This window comes from Eschrichtius robustus, chromosome 12, assembly GCF_028021215.1.
Source record: "Eschrichtius robustus isolate mEscRob2 chromosome 12, mEscRob2.pri, whole genome shotgun sequence".
NCBI classification, from domain to species: domain Eukaryota; kingdom Metazoa; phylum Chordata; class Mammalia; order Artiodactyla; family Eschrichtiidae; genus Eschrichtius; species Eschrichtius robustus.
This window is the reverse complement of record NC_090835.1, coordinates 2,039,458-2,053,475: the sequence shown is the minus strand read 5'-3', so window position 1 is coordinate 2,053,475 and position 14,018 is coordinate 2,039,458. Positions and strand designations below refer to the sequence as shown.

Sequence of the window (14,018 nt, the reverse complement as noted above, 5' to 3'; positions counted from 1 at the left end):
GAAAGACACTATCCACCAAAACTCACACAAGAAGAAATCTGAATAGACCTATATCTATCAAATAATTGAATTAATAACTAATAACCTTCCAAAAGAGAAAGTACAGGCCCAGATGGGTTCACTGGTAAACTCTACCAAACATTTAAGGAAGAAATTTTTCCAATGCTTTACAACCTCTCCCAGAAGATAGAAGCAGAGGGAATACTTCCTAACTCACTCTATGAGGCCAGCATTACCCTAATACCAAAACTGTACAAAGACATTATAAGAAAAGAAAACTGGGGAATTCCCTGGAGGTCCAGTGGTTAGGACTCAGTGCTTTCACTGCTGTGGTGCAGGTTCAATCCCTGGTCGGGGAACTAAGATCCCGCAAGCCACACGGTGCAGCCAAAAAAAAAAAGAAAACTGAAGACGGTATGCCTCATGAACACCGATGCAAAAATCGTCAACAAAATATTAGCAAATCAAATCCAACACTGTACAAAAAGAATTATACACCACAAACAAGTGGGATTTATCCCAGGTATGCAAGGCTGTTTCAACATCCAATAATCAACTAATGTAATCCATCACATCAACAGGATGAAGAAAAATCACATGATCATATCAATAGACGCGGAAAAGGCATTTGAAAAGAAATCCAACATCCATTAATGATTTTAAAAAAACAACTGTCAGCAAACTAGGAATAGAGGGGAACTTCCTCAGTTTGATAAAGAACATCTACAGAAAACCTACAGTGAACATCACACTTAATGGTGAGAAACTAGACAATCCCACTAAGATCAGGAACAAGGCAAGATGTCCCTCTCAGCATTCATCTTCAACATCTTACTGGAAGTCCTAGCTAATGCAAAAGACAAGAAAAGGAAATAAAAGGTGCTATGGACTGAATATCTGCATCCCAACATATGTTGAAACCCTAATCTCCAAAGTGATGGTATTGGAAGATGAGACCTTTGGGAGATGATTAGGTCACAAGGGTGCAGCCCTCAGGATGATTAGTGCCCTTATGAGAACAGACATGGAACATGCTTCCTCTCTCTGTGTCTCCATCATGTGAGGCTACAACGAGAAAAGGGGCCATCTGTAAACCAGGAGGAGGGCCCGACCAAGAACCTGACCATGCAGGCACCCTGATCTCGGACTCCCAGCCTCCAGAACTGTGAGAAATAAATATACTTGTTGTTTAAACCCCCCAGTGTATAGTATCTTGTGACTAAGGCAAAAGGCAATACTGATTAGGAAGGAAGAAAGAAAACTGCTTTCATTTGCAGATGACATGATCATCTACATAGAAATCCAAAAAAGTCGATGAAAAAGGGAATTAAAAAGCAACTATAGTAAGATTGCAGGACACAAGGTTAATATACAAAAGTCAACTGTTTTTCTAATACCAGCAACAAACAAGTGAAATTTGAAATCAAAACACAATGCCATTTACATTAGCACCCTAAAAAATGAAATACTTAGATATGAATCTAACAAATGTGTACAAGACCTATATGAGGAAAATTAGAAAACTCCAATAAAGTAAATTAAAGAAATAAATGGAGGGCTTCCCTGGTGGCGCAGTGGTTAAGAATCCGCCTGCCAATGCAGGGGACACGGGTTCGAGCCCTGGTCCGGGAAGATCCCACATGCCACGGAGCAACTAAGCCCCTGCGCCACAACTACTGAGCCTGCACTCTAGACCCCGTGAGCCACAACTACTGAGCCCACGTGCCACAACTACAGAAGCCCACACGTCTGGAGCCCGTGCACCGCGACGAAGAGTAGCCCCCACGCAGCAGCCTGAAGCCCGTGCACCGCAACGAAGAGTAGCCCCCACGCAGCAACAAAGACCCAACGCACCCAAAAATAAACAAAAAATAAATAAAATAAAATAATAAAATAAATAAATTTATTTTTTAAAAAATGAAATAAATGGAGGTATAGTCCATGTTCATGGACAGGAAGACTCAATACTGTCAAGATGTCAGTTCTTCAAGTTGATCTCTCCATTCAATGCATTTCTGATCAAAATTCCAGCAAGTTATTTTGTGGGTATTGACCATCTGATTCTCAAGTTTATATGGAGAGGCCAAAGACCCAGAGTTGCCAACTCAATATTGAAAGAGAAGAACAAACTTGAAGGACTGGCAGTATCAGACTTCAAGACTTACGACAAAACTACAGTCATCACGACAGTGTGGAATTGTACTACCTCACACTGGTCAGAATGGCCATCATTAAAAAGTCTACAAATAACAAACGCTGGAGAGGGTGTGGAGAAAAGGGAACCCTCCTACACTGTTGGTGGGAATGTAAATTGGTGCAGCCACTATGGAGAACAGTATGGAGGTTCCTCAGAAAACTAAAAATAGAACTACCATATGATCCAGCAATCCCACTCCTGGGCATATATCTGGAGAAAACCATAATTCGAAAAGATACATGCACCCCAATGGTTCATTGCAGCACTATTTGCAATATCCAAGACATGGAAACAACCTAAGTGTCCGTCGACAGAGGAATGGATAAAGAAGATGTGGTACATATATACCATGGAATATTACTCAGCCATAAAAAAGACCGAAATAATGCCACTTGCAGCAACACGGATGGACCTAGAGATTGTCATACTGAGTTAAGTCAGACAGAGAAAGACAAATGTCATGTGATATCGCTTATATACGGAATCTAAAAAAAAGGGTACAAATGAACTTATCTGCATAACAGAAATAGAGTTACAGATGTAGAAAACAAAATTATGCTTACCAGAGGGTAAGGCAGAGTATGGATAAAATGGGAGATTGGGACTGACATAAACACACTACTATATATAAAATAGATATCTAATAAGAACCTACTGTATAGCACAGAGAACTCTACTCAATACTCTGTAATGGCCTATATGGGAAAAGACTCTAAAAAAGAGTGGATCTATGTATATGTACAACTGATTCACTTTGCTGTACACCTGAAACTAACACAACATTGTAAATCCACTATACTCCAATAATTTTAAAAAATTAGACACAGACCTTACACCCTTCATAAAAATTAACTCAAAGTGGATCATAGACCTAAATGTAAAATGCAAAACTTTAAAACCCCTAGAATACAACACAGGAGAAAATCCAGATGACCGTGAGTATGGCTATGATTTTTTAAATACAACAAAGGCATGATCCATCAAAAATGGTTGATAAGCTGGACTTTGTTAAAATTAAAAATTTCTGCTCTAAGAAAGACACTGTCAAGAGAATGAGCCACAAGACAAGCCACAGACTGGCAGAAAATATTCGCAAAAGACACATGTGATAAAGGACTATTATCCAAAATATACAAAGAACTCTTAAACTCAATAATAAAAAAACAACCTGATTTTTTTTTAAATGGGCAAAGACCCTGAACAGACAAACCACCAAAGAAGATACAGAGATGGCAAATATGCAAATGAAGAGATGTTCGACATATGTCATCAGGGAAATGCAAATTAAAACAATGAGCTACTTGGACTTCCCTGGTGGTGCAATGGTTAAGAATCCGCCTGCCAACGCAGGGGACATGGGTTCGATCTCTGGTCTGGGAAGATCCCACATGCCACGGAGCAACTAAGCCCCGTGCATCACAACTACTGAGCCTGCGCTCTAGAGCCCGTGTGCCACAACTACTGAAGCCCGCGTGCCTAGAGCCCACGCTCCGCAACAAGAGAAGCCACTGCAATGAGAAGCCCACATGCCGCAATGAAGAGTAGCCCCTGCTCGCCACAACTAGAGAAAGCCTGCACGAAGCACGAAGACCAAACGAAGACCCAACACAGCCAAAAATAAAAAAATAAATAAAAATTCAAAATATTCAATTAAAAAACAAACCAAAACAGAAACAGACTCACAGACATAGAAAACAAACTTCTGGTTACCAAAAGGGAAAGGGGGGGAGGGGTGAATTTGGAATTTGAGATTAACAGATACACACACAAAAAAGAAAAAAAACAAAAAAAACCAATGAACTACCACTGCACTCCTGTTAGGATGGCCAAAATCCAAAACATTGACAGCACCAAGTGCTGACAAGGATGTGGAGCAACAGGAACTCTCATGCCCTCATTGCTGATGGAATGCCAGTTTGCTGGTAGAAATTCCACAAGCCGTAGAACCACTTTGGAAGACAGTTTGTCAATTTCTTAAAAACTAAACATATTCTTACTATATGATCCAGCAATTGTGCTCCTTGGCATTTACCCAAATCAGCTGAAAAGCTATGCCCACACAAAAACCTGCACACAGATGTTTATAGCAGCTTTATTCATAGTTGCCAAATCTTGGAAGTGACCAAGGTGTCCTTCAGTAGGTGATGGATAAATAAACTGTGGTCCATTCAGACAATGGAATGTTATTCAGTGCTGGAAAGAAATGAACTATCAAGCCATGAAAAGACACAGAGGGACCTTAAATGCATATTATTATGTGAAAGAAGCCCATGTGAAAAGGCTACAAACTGTATGATTCCAACTATATGACATTCTGGAAATGGAAAAACTATGGAGACAGCGAAAAGATCAGTCGTTGCCAAGGGCTGGGTGAGGAGGGAGGGATGAATAGGTGAGGCACAGAGGAATTTAGGGCAGTAAAAATACGCTGTATGATACAATAATGCCAGATATACATTGGTCAAAGCCCACAGAAGATACAACCCCCAGCATGAACGCTCATGTAAACTATGGACTCTGGGTGATGCTGTAGGTTCACCAGGTGTAACAAATGCACCACGTTAGTGGGGGAGTCTGTGGGGGTAACGGGGAACTCTGTACTTTCCACTCAGTTTTGCTGGGAACCTAAAACTGATCTAAAAAGTAATGTCTATTTAAAAAAGGAGAAAGGGAGAATGGGCACAGGAGATCCCTCAGCCACCTTTGGGCAGAGTCAGCCGGGGCGTCAGGTGCCTCCTGGACCCTCAGCCTTGCCGGCCCGCAGCCTGGTGGCCTTCCCTTTTACCCAGCAGGGAGAGGCTGGGACCCCCTCAATCCCAGACCTTGAACTTGGACGTGACCTAAGCACCTGTCTGATGCTCTGCCCTGGCCCAAGGTCAGGCTGCCGCTCCCAGCCCAGCGAAGCCTGGCCCAAGGCCTCAGGGCGACGGATCCTGAGAAGACCACAGACTTGCCTGGAGAAAGGCCTGGGTCTGTGACCGACAGAAGCCAGGCGTGGGGTTTCCTCCCACCTCCACCCTGACTGACGAGGATGCTGATTGGGGGCCGTGCCCACAGCCACGCAGCCCAGCCACCGAGCCAGGATTCCGGCCCTGGGCTGGCCGACCCAAGCCCACACTCATGACCACTTACACCCTGTCACCATGATAAACAGGCAGGGCCTTCACTGGGCACCAAGGCCTGAGGTCACTGACAGGAAAGGGAGTCAAAGGGTACAGTTTCACAGAAAGGTAGGGCCCGCCTTTGCTGAGCTGAAGACTGGGGTGATGTCTCCAGGGGAGAAATGTGGAGCCCGGGGAGCTGACATCACGGGAAACAGGGCTTCCTCCCGTCAGAAGCAGAAAAGTGCACAATTCCTGAGAAACTCTCACCAAAAACAGGGCCTGAAAATCAGTCACGACCTGGATCTGGAAGTTTCCCGTCACTTGAGGCTCCCGGGAGCTCCATTAATCAATTATCCCTTCACAGGGCCTCTCAATAAAGCTGCAGAGTTTTCCTGACAGAGGCCTTGCAACGATTGATATTTGAATTTGAAAATTTCCTGTTAAAATGTCTACAAAGTCTCCTTTGAGATATAAAGCCAAATTCTCTTCCCTTTGAGTATGAGCTAGACTTAGCAACTCACTTCTTCTTTTTTTTTTTTTAATTTATTTTATTTATTTTTGGCTGCATTGGGTCTTCGTTGCTGCGCACGGGCTTTCTCTAGTTGTGGCGAGCGGGGTCTACTCTTTGTTGCGTTGCACGGGCTTCTCACTGTGGTGGCTTCTCTTGTTGCGGAGCACGGGCTCTAGGCGCGCGGGCTTCAGTAGTTGTGGCTCACGGGCTCTAGAGCGCAGGCTCAGTAGTTGTGGCGCACGGGCTCAGTTGCTCCGTGGCATGTGGGAACTTCCCCGACCAGGGCTCGAACCCATGAACTCTGCACTGGCAGGCAAATTCTTAACCACTGCACCATCAGGGAAGTCCCGTGACTCACTTCTAACACAGAACGGCGGAATTGCTGGGGTGCTCTCGGACACCAGGGCGTGAAAGGTCTGGGCAGCCTCCTCGCTCCCCATGTCAGAAGGACACCCAGGCGCCCTGTGGAAAAGGCCATGTGACAGGACATCAGCGTCCTCTGTCAATAGCCAGCAAGGAACCAAGGCCTCCAGCCAACGGCCCAGCTCACATCTCAGAAGCGTGTCCTCCAGCCCAGGTCAGGTCTTTAGATGAGTGTAGCCCCAGCTGAGGTCCTGACTGCAGTATCCAGAACCAGACCTGCCCAGCTAAGCCACTCCCTAGGGCTTGACCCACAGGAACTGAGATCATAAATGAATGCATGTCACTGTTTTAAGCTGCTAGTTTGGGGAATGATGTGTTATGCAGCAGCAAGAGATAACAAATACATTTCCTAGTGAAAAGCCATGCTTCCTCAGCACACAGGGTGATTTGGGAGTGTTTTGGCAGTTGTTTAGGTATATTAGTAACCTTAGGAGGCCTGACAGTAATAACCAGCAGGTTACAAGGAGGGCACCCCAGACACACAGCTGCCTGAAGGAGCACTCACGGGCACGGAGATACTGGGGGAAGACGCAGGCCTAACGGATCCCCCTGCCACCAGCCGTCAGACTGACGCAACACACCCTGGCCAAGGGCATCCTGGGGGCCTGGGGGGCCAGGGGGGCAGGCAGCCAGGAGTCGGAGAGGTGACAGGAAGCGGAGATTGTGCAGCCGAGGCTCCAGGTGCCCGGTGCACGCACCACTGTCCCGCTGGACTTCACTGACAGGACAACGCAAAGGTACAATGATTATGAATTTCGGGACAGTGGCCGCAGAGCACCAAACCCAAGCCCAGGGCCTTTCCGAGTGGGCCCTGGGCCGCTGCACCGGTGGCAGGCCCTGCCGGGGCCCTGGGTGGGCAGAGGAGGGTAGGGGCAGGCGCGGGGCACGAACCCTGCCGTGTTTCCGGAAGAGGAGGGGAACGGGATATTTGTGAATAGCCTCCGCGTCCAACACTCTCCTTTTGCCTTTTTCTAGAAAGGCTTCTTTGGGGTTGGTCAAATGGTCTGCAACTCGTTAAACGTGTTTTCTAGGAAATTCTAACTAATGTCCTCTCTCACCTTCTGGCAACAAAATCATTCTGTTGGCCTGGAATTGCCTCCCCCCCTCCCCCCCTCCCCGACCCGGGCCATGAAAACGTCTTGTAGTTTCACACTCTCACCACCAGGTGGCGACGGCTCGGAGGGAAGGTGAGCGGGTCCAAACGCTCAAAGCAGGTTGGGGCGTGGTGGGGGAGGTTTTGACTCGCTTCAGTCCCCTCCTTGGTGATGTGCCGTGTCCCCCCACCACCTGTGCTCCTACCGACTCTACATTTGCCCTAGAATCAGCTCACTTTTTAAAGTTACGTAAATGACCTTAAGAAGGAAAGTGTGTGTTATACATTAGTGGAGACAGCGGCCTTACCTGCCCTGCAGAGGCGGAAGCACGACGTAAGTTCACGGAAGATGCGGCGACGTTGTTCGCTTCCGACCAGGTGTGTTTGCTGAGCCTGAGGAGACCAGCGCGGGGAGGCCCGTGTCAGGGCTGCAGGCCGCGTCCCGACACGGAAGCCCTCCGACTCCGGGGGCAGCGCAGGGGCTTCCGGCCACCCCTGCGCCTCAGGAGGCCGGCTCCGAGCAGCTCTCGGTCAACGCCGGCCGTGCTCAAGCCTCACGCTTCATTCTCCCCACTTTACAGACAAGCAAACTGAGGCAGAGGGAGGCTGAGACTCTCCCAGACCACAGAGCTGGCGCGAAGCACACCGGGCTTGGGAGCCAGGCGTAGCCCCCCAGCCCTGCCCCACACAGCCCTGTTGATAGATGCGCGTGTCTGCAAAGACGCAGTGAGTGACAGTCGCCCACGTGCGCTGAGACGCCAGGTTTGCAGCAGAGAGAGGGCTTATTCACGAGCCGCCAAGGGAGAAGATGGGAGAGCAAACCTCAAACCCGCCTCCCGGAAGGCGAGGGGCTGGGGTATCTATGGGATAAAGCTGAGGCTGCGGAGGAGGGAACGGTGATTGGACAGAAGAAAAAGGCGCGGTGCGGTCCTTCCGCTCCAGGCTTCTTCATGGGACGCATGCTCAGAAAAAAGGCCTAGTTAGCGTCTTCGGAGGGTGGAGTTTGGGGCCTCTGATGTCAAAGGTCAGGGAGCGGACTCTCGCGCAGGCCCTGTTGGACGGTCGGTGGTCCTAACCAGTCTTAACCAGCTCGAGCTCAAACTGGACGCAGATGAGTCCAAGTTCCTGCGAAACAACTCAGGGAAACATCTTTTTTAGGCTCCAGGCGGCCTGGAGGAGGTGCAAGGGTTCCAGAGAATCCGTGGGGGCAGGTTACAGGTGTGATGTGTCTAGGTGACGATCGCCCTCAGACTCACAAGCAGGGAATCTGCTTCTGCGAGAAGGAAGAATTGCTTCAGGGGGATAGTGAAGGGTCCTGGGCCCGCAGGATAAAGGTCTTCCTCCGCGTCCTCCCTTATAACACAGTGAACGGACTAAGGCTCCGCCTCCAGGTCAGGGCAGGGGAAAGGGGGCTCTGCCCCTTGTGTTTCTCATTATTTAGGTCTTAGGCATGTACCGCCTGAAACCGCCAAAGAGCCCTGCCCAACTTTCAGTCGCACCTGCTCTGTGAACAGCGCCCAGGACACGTCCTGTGTGGCCACCATGGTCCCCCGGAGCTGTTGGGCTCGTGGGCAGACACACAGCAAACAGCAGCACCACTTACTCTGCTGGGGGAGCAGTCCAGGGGAGCTTCCTGGAAGAGGTCATGCCCTAGGTGGATCTGAAAGGATGGAGAGTGCCAGGTGGAATTTAGGGGAGGGCTCCAGAAGGAGAACGGCCTGTGGTGGGGAGAGGGGACGAGGATGACCTGCTATGAAGCTTCCGGTTACAAGGCAGTGACAGGGGAGGCTGGAGACGAGGCCAGGGAGGACCCTGCCGAGGAGCTGATTTTAACCTGAGGACACTGAAGATGAGGTCAAACCTCTGTCGCCAGAGGCGGAGCCCGGCACCCAGGAGACAGCCGTCCTAGAGAGAAGCGGATTGGCTGGAACCAGAGGAGACGTGGTCCACAAGGCTGACAAATGGCTTGTTACACCTGCTCTGTGCCACGCACCGGTGTGTCCTAAACAGCGGTTACTCTTCTGAAGTTCACATCCAGTGGGAGGAGACATTTCGTAAATGCACGCAAAATGTAAACAGAAGATAATTTTAGGTCCTGCAAAGTGCTGTGGAAGAGGCAGAGAAAGCAGAGGCATTTGGAGGAAGATGTGGACTTAGGGGGCGGGCTTTCCAGAAGCGCCGTGTTCTAGGCATCTGTAATCTGATGGGACGGGTCCAGAGAAGAAGGAAGGGCGATGGGAGTGGGCTCGCTGCAGTTGCCATGACCTTGAACCGGTGAAGGGGGCAGAATTCAGAGCTCAAGAGCAGAGTCGGCCCTCGTGTTCATCTTTTCTTGCTGCTGTAACAAAGCCCTGCGAATGCAGAGGTGACCGCAACAACGTCCCCTTCTGCTGCGTCTCTCGCTTCCTCTTCTGCACCAGCCGCAGAAGGCTGTCTGCATCTAAGGGCTCCCACGTTCAGCTCAGGCCCCCTGAAAACCTCCCTCTTTCGGGGTCAGCCGTCCCATGAAACACAGCCCTGAGGTCGCACCAGATTCTCTGGGTCCAGGGATCAGGCTGTGGGATGGTGGGGGCTGTTCCTGGGGATTCCTACAGGAGCAGGAACCCCTTGCGCTGGAGCAGGTGGGAAGGCAGGACGTGGAGGCCTGTGTGCACACACACACGCACATAGGATTTTTCCAGAATAAAGGAGGCCTGAGCACGTTTACAGACAGAAGGAGCCAGAGAGAGGGGCCTCCGCAGGCAGGCAGGGAGGGAGGGAGGGAGGGACCTAGCAAGGAGCCCGAGAGGCCGGAGCAGGAGGGCCTCAGCCTCCCCCCGGGGGAACCGTGTGGTCAGCCAGGCCAGCCAGCTCAGGCAGCCCTGGAAGCGGGGGTCCCCTCCGGAAGCCCAGAGGCTGCCCCCCGCCCCGTCCCCACAAACGCCTGTTGCGGGGAGATAAGGAGAGCAGGCGAGCCCTACATGCCCAGGATCCCCACATAGAAGATGTGTCCAGAGTGGAGCCACGTGAACGCTGGTGACCTGTGGCTGTATCCACAGGCACGAAAGGAGGTTCCCCAAGGCCATGGACCCTGGGTGGCCCTGTTTGGGTAAGAAAACAATACTCACAGGACAGAAATAAAAGGTAGTCTTGCTGGATATTGGGGTTGAGGACAATTTTTATCATCTTCTTCATGCTCATCTGCAGAGTTCAGGTTTTCCACAATGCAAACGATTTCTTATTTGTGTCGCTTTTTGTGGTTTTAAGTTGTACATGTTGAAAATAAGAAGGAAACCTCAGAGGCCCGAGGAGGAGAGAGCGTGGGCCCAACCAGATGAGGTCAGGTCAGGAACAGCCTGGGAGTCGCAGGGCCAACACCCGCGCCCTGTCCTGAACGTGAGGAACATTCCTGTGGGTCTGGGGTGCCGGGGGTAAAGCGCCCTCAGCCCCCTGCCTTTGACTTCTCCTGCCCAGCGCTGTGACCTCCGGTGCAACGACCCTGTTTTAAGAACAAGGATCAGCTGGAGAGGGTGCGGGCTCCCTCCCTCCTGGCTGGGGTGACACCTGGCTCTACTCACCTTCTGGTGTCCCCTCGGCTGGCAGCATGGCAGCTCTGGGCCTCAGTTTCGCTCTCCAGCCCAAACCCTCTGAGTTTCAGAGGGTTTACTACCGTCCGGACTGGGGGCCCGAGACTGACGTCCTTGGCTGACACTGGCCACAGCCATGGGGGATGGCCAGGGGTCCCTCTCCTCAGCAGCCCCCAACTCTGGGCTCCTCTCCTGGGCCCCTCTGGTTGCTAGAACTCCTTCTCCCTGTTCCCAAAGCATTGCTATACCCCAGGGGTTCCCACACCTCAGTCCCCCCACCCTGCCACGGGTGCAACTGTTGCCATCTCTGCAAATCCCTTATTGACTAAGTTAATATTTCATATTGCTGACATTTTTATAACTTATAATAAAAGGCATACATTAATGTTCTAATTTTCCGATATAATTCTTCGTAATATTTCACTGTTCAGCTTGATTTTAATTCATATTTTATAACGTTAAAATATAATTAAAGATACATTTATCTTTTATAGAGAACTTTGTATCACTAACATAGATGGGAAGCTGATGTCACTCCCCAGAGTAGAATGTCGCTATAGAAATAAATACAATGCACATACGACTATGGTCTTGACTTCTAGCCTGAGACTGATGCAGCTCTCTGTTAAAAAGAAGGATCAGAAAGTGTTAAAAGGCGCTGAAGATGCAACGGCACCCTCCTCCTGGAAGCCTTGCCCACCTTCTGGGACTGGGGCCCCCCTTGGTTCTCCCGCACGCCCTGGACTGAGGATCATGGGGCACTGGCGGTGCAGTGAGATGCACTGTACCCTTCTGTAAACTGGGCTTGACCTGCGGTTCCGTGCGCAAGTCCCTGGGACCCCGAGGGCCCCCACCTCTGGAGATAGGCCCTCTGGGGGCTGCACACAGGGATAAGCCAGGCTGTTTTCACCATTTCCTTCCTCCCACTCGGGCAGGGGCTGCCATCGGCTGCCCCACACAGAGCGATCACTGTGGCCTCAGGCAGGACAGCTCAGGACGGGAAAGGGGTGCCCCGCCAGCAGGCCTGAAAGGTAAGCGGCCCTCACCACCCCAGCACCACCTCCCGCCGTGTGGGCCCCTGGCAGGGGAGGTGGTGGGACGAGGCCGGGCAGGGAGAGAGGAGGCTGGCAGGCAAGTCCAGCTTCTGTCCCTCCTGGGGGGTGGGGGGCACGGGCAGGCGTTCACCCTGAGACACCAGGTCCTTGGCTGAGTCAAGATTCATTGGTTTATTCAACAAACGTTCATTGGAAGCTTGTCTTCGCGAGGCGAAACAGCCCGCACTGAGTCCTGGAGGGGCAGTGAACCCGGCAGAAAGCAGAGACTTGAGTGCCAATGTGGTCTCCGATGTGGAGCGCTGGGCAGCCCTGCACAAGTCACTCTCCCTCTCTGGGCCTCAGTTTCCCAACTGCAAGCATGAGCCTCGATCAACAGCTTTCCAGGCGCAGCCCCTTCTGGGTCCCCTTCCCTATCCCCCCGTCAGCATCCTCAGCCGCCTTCCACACCAGGGACCACTTGTGAGAGTTCACTCCGCCAGGGCCAAGCTACTTGGAATCCGTGGGCCGAGGTGTGGTCTGTGGCGTGCACACCATCTGCCAGACCTAAGGCTTGGGGGTCGATGTTGGGAGCAGCCTGGGAGGCCCTCCCCGGCCTCGGGGCGGGGGCGGGGCCAGGCCTGGGATCTTTTAGCAGGCATCTCCCCCAACCGCGGAGCAGAGGCTGGGTCTCTGCCAGAGGACCGGAGGATCCTTCCTCTTCCCAAGGAAGGACTAAGCCCGCTCCGTGCTCCCACCGCAGCGGCCGTCACGGTCCTGCCTGCTGACCATCCGGGGAGGGTCAGCCAGCCTGAATCCCGCACGCTTCACTTCCTTGATCCCAGCAGCCATTTCTCGGAGGAGACAGCCGGGCCGGAGAGGCAGGTGAGTGGTCCCTTGTCCGGTCGGGTCCCACCAGCCCTTGGGTCGGGTGCAGGCCGCCAGGACCTCACGGCCACTGTCCCCGCAGCCCGTCCTGCCCGATGTCCGTCTGGGCTGCCCTGCTCCTGCTCTGGGCGGCCACCGAGGCCTCCGAGGACTGCCCCGCCGCGTGCGCCTGCCGCGCCCTGGACACCATGGGGCTGCTGGTGGACTGCGGGGGCCGGGGACTCGCGGCGCTGCCCGCCCTCCCGGCCCACACGCGCCACCTCCTGCTGGCCAACAACAGCCTGCGCTCAGTGCCCCCGGGCGCCTTCGACCACCTGCCGCAGCTGCAGAGCCTCGACGTGGCGCACAACCCCTGGCGCTGCGACTGCGGCGTCACGTACCTGCGCCTCTGGCTGGAGGACCGCGCGCCCGCGGAGCTGCTGCGCGTGCGCTGCGCCGGCCCCGGCCCCGCCTCCGGCCGCGCGCTCGGCCAGCTCAGCGGCTCCGAGCTGGGCAGCTGCGGCTGGAGCCTGCGGGCGTCCTGGGCCGACCCGGGGCCCTGGTGGGACGCGGCGCTGGCCGTCGTGGCCGCGCTGGGCCTGGCTCTCCTGGCGGGCCTGCTGTGCACCGTCTCCGTGCCCCGGGACTGAGCCGGTGCCCCCCGGGTCACCCCGGCCCCGGCCCTGGGCATTCCAACCACCACCGGTAGCTCAAAATAAACCAGCGGCTCAGCCTTTACCCAGGCTCGGAGATGTTTCCCTCTTAGCACCCGAGTCTGTCTCATCCTGGAAACCTGCGACCATGTTTGTTTTGACAGATATTGACTGGGGCTTCTCTGTTCTCCAAGTTCCTAGCAAAATGGTTTATCCCACCTCCACACCTCCTCCAGCCACCCCCAATGCCACCATCTCTGGATACCCCGGGCACTTCCCCAGGTCCCGGGAGTCCCGTTCTCACACCCTCCTGGCTGCTGGCACCTCCTTCCCACACGGGCTGCCAGACAGCCCAGGCCACCCTCACATCAATGTTCTAAGTTCCACAAAAAACCTTGTCCTAACAGCGCAGCAGCGAACAGACCCCGGGTGGGAGAAGAGGAGACATACCTGTGACAGACCTCGCAAGGCACATCACTGTTCCCAAAATGGGCTTTGGCCACCCTGACCTGGCCATGAGGCCACCTGGGCTCACCCTGCCCCGTCCTTTGTCATCTTCTTCTCTCTCTCTCG

The 14,018-nt window shown here is 52.6% G+C and overlaps 1 protein-coding gene across 1 annotated transcript; it reads left to right on the top strand.

Moving 5' to 3' along the window:
- The first annotated feature begins 12,893 nt into the window (after nucleotides 1-12,893).
- GP9 (glycoprotein IX platelet) lies at nucleotides 12,894-13,442 on the top strand. Its single transcript, XM_068557904.1, has one exon. It carries the CDS (start codon nucleotides 12,909-12,911, stop codon nucleotides 13,440-13,442), a length of 534 nt encoding a protein of 177 aa, XP_068414005.1. The 5' UTR covers nucleotides 12,894-12,908.
- The last annotated feature ends 576 nt before the right edge of the window (nucleotides 13,443-14,018 follow it).